Consider the following 7532-nt stretch of genomic DNA (forward strand, 5'->3'; position numbering starts at 1 on the left):
TACTTGTACTCACGAGGCCTATTATGTGCAGAATCCCTCTCGCTTTCAGGTGGTTTTGATTGAGTGTCCACACGTGGTCGTTTAAGGACTAAAAAACGATCAATTTTTCACTTTGCTGTTAGCAAATCATTTGGCGCAGCTAACAGGAAGTCAATCAAGTGTCACAAAGTAATTTAGCCTATGGGTAGGTCAAAAATCCAATGGGTGCTGACCATTGGCCTAATCATATCACCTGTGTTGGCTTTATGTTTTTGGTCAAAAATGTGTTTGTTTAACATATGCATTGATGTAATCAATAATATTTCTAATTTAATAAAAATAATAATAATAATTTTCGAAAAAAAAACAAAAAACACATATTTCTTGGGGGTGCTTAGGGGGTGCTTTGGAAATCCTGGGGGGTGCTTCAGCACCCCCTAGCTCCCCCCTGGCGCCGCCCCTGCATGTCACACTGTTCAGATGGCTTCTGGTGCGCTGGAGGGCACTCCACAGCAAACACAGCGGAGCCTACTTTGAGGAGTCAGGAGCGAGTCCTCCTGTAACCATGTGGCGATCTGCTCCATTTCCTCCTAGAGATGGTTGACATGTAAATATGGTTACAGACAAACCACCTTGTGTCACACTAAGAAAAAGGCTCTACTTGTAATGAACATTGTAATATTGACTGCCATGTTCTTTTGATGTTTTGAACTGTTATTTTTCTTGGAAAAGTTGTACAGTATACATATCATTCATAAGTGGGAGTGTTAAGTGTAAGTATTAATATGTCTGCATGTAACTGCACTATAACTGTTCCACAGTAACAGGGCGCTATAGGCGTAAGGAAGCGCAGCTATTGTAGCTGACGTCAGGTATCAGATATAAGGGATTGTTCCCTCCCCTTCTACCTCTCTAGCTCTCATGGAGAGCAGGTCAAGTGGGGCAATGCACATATGAAAATAAACCACGCCAGTTAAGGCTAAAGAAGATCTCGTCGTCATGACCAGTTTATTGCTATACATGTGACTCTGTCAACAGGTTATGGGCCCAGATCACGGAAGAGCGAAATAACGATAGCTAGTTAGCTGAAAAGTTTAGGCTAGTTTAGCGGCGGGAAAACCGCGGGACGTTAAAGCTAAGCTAACGGGCAGCTAAGCTAAGCTACAATCAAAAGATGGCGACCAGAGGCAGAGAAGCAAGTGGCCCACGTTGACGGAAGGGCAGAAGAATACGAGCTCTGGGAAGAGCGGATCTTGTGCTGTATGCACGGAGTGGGGCTGAAAAAGAAAATTTTGACGGGCCTCACAGGAGAAATAACGGAGGCCGCGCGAGCCCTGGATACTAAGCTGAACGCCGACGCATACTGCGAACTAGCACCACTCCTAGACAACACAAGCTTGGGGCTGATATTCCGGGACACAAAGGCCGAGAGAGTCTAAAAGTGTTAAGAGAACACTACATCGGCAGAGGTAGGCCCCGGATTGTATCCCTGTATATAACATTGACCGCGCTGAAGAAAGCTAACACAGAGACTGTGACTGAATACGTCATCAGGGTGGAACAGATCATCACGGTGCTCAAAAGTGCAGGAGAAGCACAGAGCGATGGACTAATGATGGCGATGGTTATGAGGGGACTACCGGAGATGTATAAACCACTGTTGGTGACGCACGGTTCAGCGGACATGTCGCTGGGGGAGTTCAAGGCCAAGTTGCGGAACTTCGAGGCCTCAGAAGACTCAGACCCGGTCGCCGAGGAGGCGGGAGAAAGGGTAATGAAGGCCCGGGCAGCGCCAAAGAAAAAGACCGGACCCCCGACGGAGATGGCGTGTTGGCGATGTGGAGAAAAGGGTCACCGAAAGGATAATTGCACAAAAACTGTTTGGTGTAGTTTCTGTAAAACTTCGAGACACGCAGACAGTGTGTAGAAAGAAGCGCGAACAGAGCGCTCGGTACGCGCGCGTGCAAGATGGCGGCTGTGGACAAGATGGCGGCAGCGGTGGACGTGAGGCGAGTCGAGACGATGCCTGGAGAGCAGCGGGAAGAGAGGACTTCACCTTCGGGGCGCAGACAGCATACGCTAGCCGGTCAGCGCAGCAGCAGCAGGCCCAAAGGAAGGGACTGATCGTGGACACAGGTGCGTCACATTATCAACGACAGGAACCGATTCAAGAACTTTGACAGCACCTTCGAGCCGGAGAGACACAGCATGGAGCTGGCAGACGGGAAGCGCACTTTCGGGTTGGCGCACGGGAGAGGAGACGCACAGGTATGCCTCATAGACAGTGAGGGGCGCCGGTGTACAGTGACGTTGAAGAACGCCCTCTACATACCCTCGTTCCCCCAAGAACTATTTTCTGTAAAATCTGCTACTGCAAATGGTGCCAAGGTGTTCTTCAATGAAGGTAACGATGTTCTTGTGGAGCCTGACGGTACGAGATGTAACATTGAGGTGTACAAGATAATGTATTATCTACAAACAGAATGTAATGAAAATTATGTGTGTAATGTCAGTCATGATATTCAGACATGGCATGAGATCATGGGTCATTGTAATTACGAGAATATACTGAAGCTGCAGGCGGTAACAGTAGGCATGCACATTAACGGTGAAAAGCATAGACCTAACAAAGAATGTGATGTGTGTATAAAGGGAAAGTTCACTCAAACAAGGAACAGAGGTCCCACAGAAAAAGTAAACACACCACTTGAGCTAGTTAACACAGATCTAGCCGGTCCAGTAAATAATGAGTCCATAGTAGGGTTGCCAGAAACTGACCATGATCAAAATCGATTATTCGGCAGCCCTGGCGAATAATAATCAATTATTCGACCGACCCCTGTAGGGCTGTAGCCTGTATTATTAATAATAGCAGCATTGCAATAAATAAATTGTGCGCGCATCGCGCATCTTCAAATGGATGCACTCAAAACGCATTGTTGAGCTGTGATAGACCAACGTCTTTTCGCAGAGCTTGCATTTAACTTCCTTTGGACATGTAAGTTCGAAGTAGTTCCACGAGGAGGAACTCTTTTTACCTGCCGCTTTGTTCATTTTACGTGTTGGGGGGTGGGGGCGGGGGCGGTGTGTAGCGTGCTGCAGCAGCAGTCTGCTCTGCACGCAGGCTTCCTCCAAGTTTACAGTAAAACAAACTGGTGGTGTGACCAATGGCCATTTACAATTATTAATACTATTACTATTATTAGCATTAGTCTATATTTTGGTTGAAACTAAGCCAGAAAAAAAAAAAAAAACATAAATAATAATAAAAAAATATATAAATAAAATCGATTTTTAAAAATAATATTCGATTATGGAGACTGTAACGAATAATCGAATAATCACTGGCATCCCTAGTCCATAGGTTGCTTTAAATATATGCAGTCTTTCACAGTGTATACAGGGGCAGTGTTTGTTTACTTTCTCAAAGCAAAGAGTGATGCACTTCAGGCCACAGAGGGATTCCTTGCAGATGTAGCTCCGTATGGCAGCGTAAAATGCCTGAGGTCCGTCAACGGAACAGAGTTTACAAATAGAGAGTTTCAGTCACTGCTGAGAAGGAGCAAGATCAGACACGAGACGTCCTGTCCTTACTCCCCGCACCAGAACGGGATAGCTAAGAGGTAAGGGCGCACTCTTTTCGAAATGGCTAGGTGTAAGCTAATAGACGGTAACTTACCTAAGAGTCTATGGCATTATGCGGTCCAAGAAGCAGCTTACACCAGAAATCGGTGTTTTAACAAGCACACGGGCACCACCCCATATATACTGGCACTGACAGGAAAAAGGTGTGATCTAGCCAGGATGCACAAGTTTGGGTCAGTGTGTTATGCTTACCAACAGGACAGAGGAAAACTCGAGTCCAGGTGTGAGAAAGGACTTTTTGTAGGACATGACAAGGGCAGCCCCGCTTTTCTAGTCTATTATCCCGGTAAGGGGAAAGTGCAAAAGCACAGGTTAGTAAAGTTTGTCACAAAGACAACATGTGAGAACGAGACACAGACACAGGAGCCAGAGCTGGACTCCAGAATAGGGTGTGAGAAAAGAGACGCCACAGCCTAGTGTACTGAGCACAGACATGCAGACAGATGGTCAACAGCCACCGGAGGATGATGGCGAGAAGCACCCTAGGGTGACGTCACGTGCCTCATGCAGTGGGAGATATCCCTCCCGGGAACATAAACCCCCAAAGTATCTGAAAGACTATGCCCAGAGAGAAAGTGACGAGGATGACAGTACACTTACCAGCATAGATTACTGCTACAGAGTAGTGAGTGGTGTACTTCAGACCTTTAAAGAGGCCATGATATCCCATGAGTCGGGAAAATGGGACAGAGCGATGGATGAGGAGATGAGGTCTCTGGAGGACAATCATACTTTTACTCTAACAAAGTTACCCGAGGGTAGACAGACAGTGGGAGGCAAGTGGGTGTACTCAATCAAGGAGGGTATTGAAGGGCACGACAGGTACAAGGCCAGGTTTGTAGCTAAAGGCTACAGTCAGAGGGAAGGAATAGACTACGGTGAGACATTCTCCCCTACAGCTAATCTGACCAGTGTACGGGTAGTTATGCAGAAGGCAGCCGAAGAAGACTTGATTTTACACCAGATGGATGTGAAGACAGCCTACCTGCACGCACCCATTGATAGGGACATATATATGGAACAACCTGAAGGTTACGAGAAGAAAGGAGAGAAGCTAGTGTGCAAGCTAGAAAAATCCATTTACGGCCTGAAACAGTCTGGGCGAAATTGGAACGAGATGCTTCATGCATGTCTAATTGAAGACCACTTCATACAGAACCCAGTAGACCCCTGTGTTTACACAAAGGAGTCAAAAGAGTCAGGAAAAGTGATAATTGTGATTTGGGTGGATGATTTCATCATCGCAGCAGACAACACTAGAAACCTAGAGCAGGTGAAAGGTATGCTCTCCACCAGATTCAAGATGAAGGACCTGGGCAGGTTAAAACATTTTCTAGGCATGGACTTCGAACAGTCTGCCAGTTGTGTAAAAATATCCCACAAGAGATATGTGGAAAAGATCCTGAATCGTTTTGACATGCAGGAGTGTAGAACTAGGGAAACACCATGTGATTAAAAGCTAGACTACAATGAGGATGCACAAAAATTGACGGATGTAAAAATGTATAGAGAAGCTGTAGGCAGCCTAGGGCTGTGCGATTATGGCAAAAATCATAATCACGATTATTTGGTCAATAATTGATATCACGATTATTTTGACGATTATTCATTGACCATTTATTGAACTTTAAAACAAATATATTTTACCAATAAACAAGATCAATAAATGTGTTGGAGCGCACTTCCAAAACCATACTAAACATATATTAATATGATAAATAAAAATAAATTAGACCAAAAATAAATGAAATCAAATATGTTGCAGTGCACTGTCACAACCTACTGAAAACTCCTTAACATATAGCTGACATTTTGGTAAAACATATTCAACATATTCCACTCAGTTAAACGTTGAAGGCTGGCCCACCGTCATGGTCCAGAAGTAACAGGAAATAAATGTTGAACTACAATTTAAGACCAAATAAAACATTTTAGGCCACCATGGCAAATGCTGGTAAGGCTGCTCATGTCATCTCTTAAAGATTTTTTTTGCAAGAAATACCAGCCTGTTTACATGGTCTGGTTTCAGAGATGAGCGCAGGCAGGTGACAATATTGCCACCTGTACTGAAGACCCTCTCTGAAGAGGAACTTGTGGCAGTGCTGCCACATATGACACAGGAAAAAAAGAAAAGACTCTGAAGAACCCTTTCTTTGCCATTATATAAAAATAGTGTTGCTACAAAAGTATAAATTAGGCTTACTAATAAGACAACTCAGATCTGAAGCTACACAGTAATCTGCTGCAGCAACAGTGCAATAAAAAAGACAACATTAATAGAATCAAACCCATTTTTTGTTGCATTTTATTAGAGTATAAAAATAAATGCCTTTAAAATAGGATGCAAGCAACACTAGTTTCTGAACTGATAGACTATAATCAATTTAAACAGAACAGATCTTAATGTTTGCATTCTTATACCATTTTGTACAATAATTATCATGAATAAATTCAAACAAACTAAAACTTACAGCAGATTAATAACGGTATCTAAATTGAGTTTTTATTATATCAAAAACCTGTTGAAATGCTGCTATTATTTTTACTGTCCCACAAAAGCGCGTCGCAGCCTCCAGGAAAGCTTCTTTCACAACTTTGCCGTCTTTGAAAGACTTCATGTGTTTCTCAAGAACGTGACGGACACGATAAGATGCTCTGGTAGCAGCCTTGCTCTTGTTATTGGGCCTGGTGAAAATGGACTGCTGTGCATTTAGCTGTGCTCTCAGGCCCCTCCCCTTTTGGAGCGTAGGGCAGAATTAGGAGGGAATTCCGTCTCGTAGCGTTTGTGCACTGTTTTGAAATGCCGCTCCTAAATTACCCTTCTTCGATAAAGCCACGCTCGCATTGCAGATGAGACAGACGGACTTTGAATTGGAATAGATACAAAAATAATGATCCTCCCACTTGGAGTGAAAATTTTATATTTTGGGCTTTTTTGCTTCTCTGCCATAATTGCGGTCTTGTGTGTGTGCGGACTGTCACTCCTGTTGACCATCCATGCTGTTGACACGGACAACGTCAGCGAACTAGTGCACTGCTCACCAGCCACGCCCGGACACATGGGGTGAGGCCGGCCAATCACAAAGCTTTGATGCGTTCAAGTGCATTATTCTAAAATATATCATTTGGGAAACTGTTTTGCATTACATAAAGAATTCATTTTCAATTAAATATCAATGCTGCACGGTTTTTTTAAAACAGTCCTGTGCATATTTGCAACGTTGCCTGCAACTGCACAATACAACCAGTAGTGTTTCATAGGTTAGAAAAGGTACAGCAACATCTCTAATGGCTAACAAAGGTATATTGATAATCTTCATGCACTTTTTATTATATCTTCCTGCTTTTGCTATATTGTTCAAATTGTGGAACATTGAAAAAATTAGAACCTTGAAGATGAGACTTTCTGCAGAATGAACTCCGAATTGTATACAAAAATAGAAAAAATAAGTAGTTTAGATACAGACATCTCTACAGGAAGGTTACGGGAGGGTCTTACCAGTGATGTCAATGGGCTCCAGGGCAAAGTCGAAAAAGTCCCCGAAGTCGTAGTCCATGTGGTTGCACTTGTCAGGGAGAGCAGCTGGGCCTGGCTCAGCCTCCAGCAAAAGGTTGGAGGCTGTGGCGCCGTGCATGATGTCCTCCTCAAACGTGCTGGGATCACGCATCGACTCACGGTCATCCATACCAAAGTTAGCTGAAGTGTAGAGAAGGTTATTTTTAGACATGAGTAACAGCTTTAAAATGTTGATCATTAAATGCTGTATGTTAAAAAATGTTTCCCTTTAATCATGTTGAAATATAGGCCTACATATGCAGTGTATGGTAGGAGTTGACATCAAATATATACAATGCATGTATAGTGTCGTACCAAAGTCATTGTCCTGCAAGAGGCTGAGGTTGCCAAC

The 7532-nt window shown here is 43.8% G+C and overlaps 1 protein-coding gene across 1 annotated transcript; it reads right to left on the reverse strand.

Moving 5' to 3' along the window:
- Positions 1-507: 507 nt before the first annotated feature.
- On the reverse strand, positions 508-7324 carry LOC117548160 (double-strand-break repair protein rad21 homolog A-like). The gene is made up of 2 exons (XM_034219212.1): positions 7124-7324; positions 508-569 (listed from the first exon to the last, which is right to left on the reverse strand). Exons 1-2 carry the CDS (start codon positions 7308-7310, stop codon positions 508-510), a joined length of 249 nt encoding a protein of 82 aa, XP_034075103.1. The 5' UTR covers positions 7311-7324.
- Positions 7325-7532: the final 208 nt, after the last annotated feature.

This window comes from Gymnodraco acuticeps, unplaced genomic scaffold (assembly GCF_902827175.1).
Source record: "Gymnodraco acuticeps unplaced genomic scaffold, fGymAcu1.1, whole genome shotgun sequence".
In the NCBI taxonomy this organism is placed as follows: Eukaryota; Metazoa; Chordata; class Actinopteri; order Perciformes; family Bathydraconidae; genus Gymnodraco; species Gymnodraco acuticeps.

What these genes read in the sequence shown, in the direction of transcription:
- LOC117548160 (XM_034219212.1), bottom strand. Translation starts at nt 7,310, where the DNA reads ATGGATGACCGTGAGTCGATGCGTGATCCCAGCACGTTTGAGGAGGAC. An exon ending in GGAGCCCATTGACATCACTG is followed by an intron (nt 570 to 7,123) that starts GTAAGACCCTCC and finishes AACCATCTCTAG; the next exon opens with GAGGAAATGGAGCAGATCGC.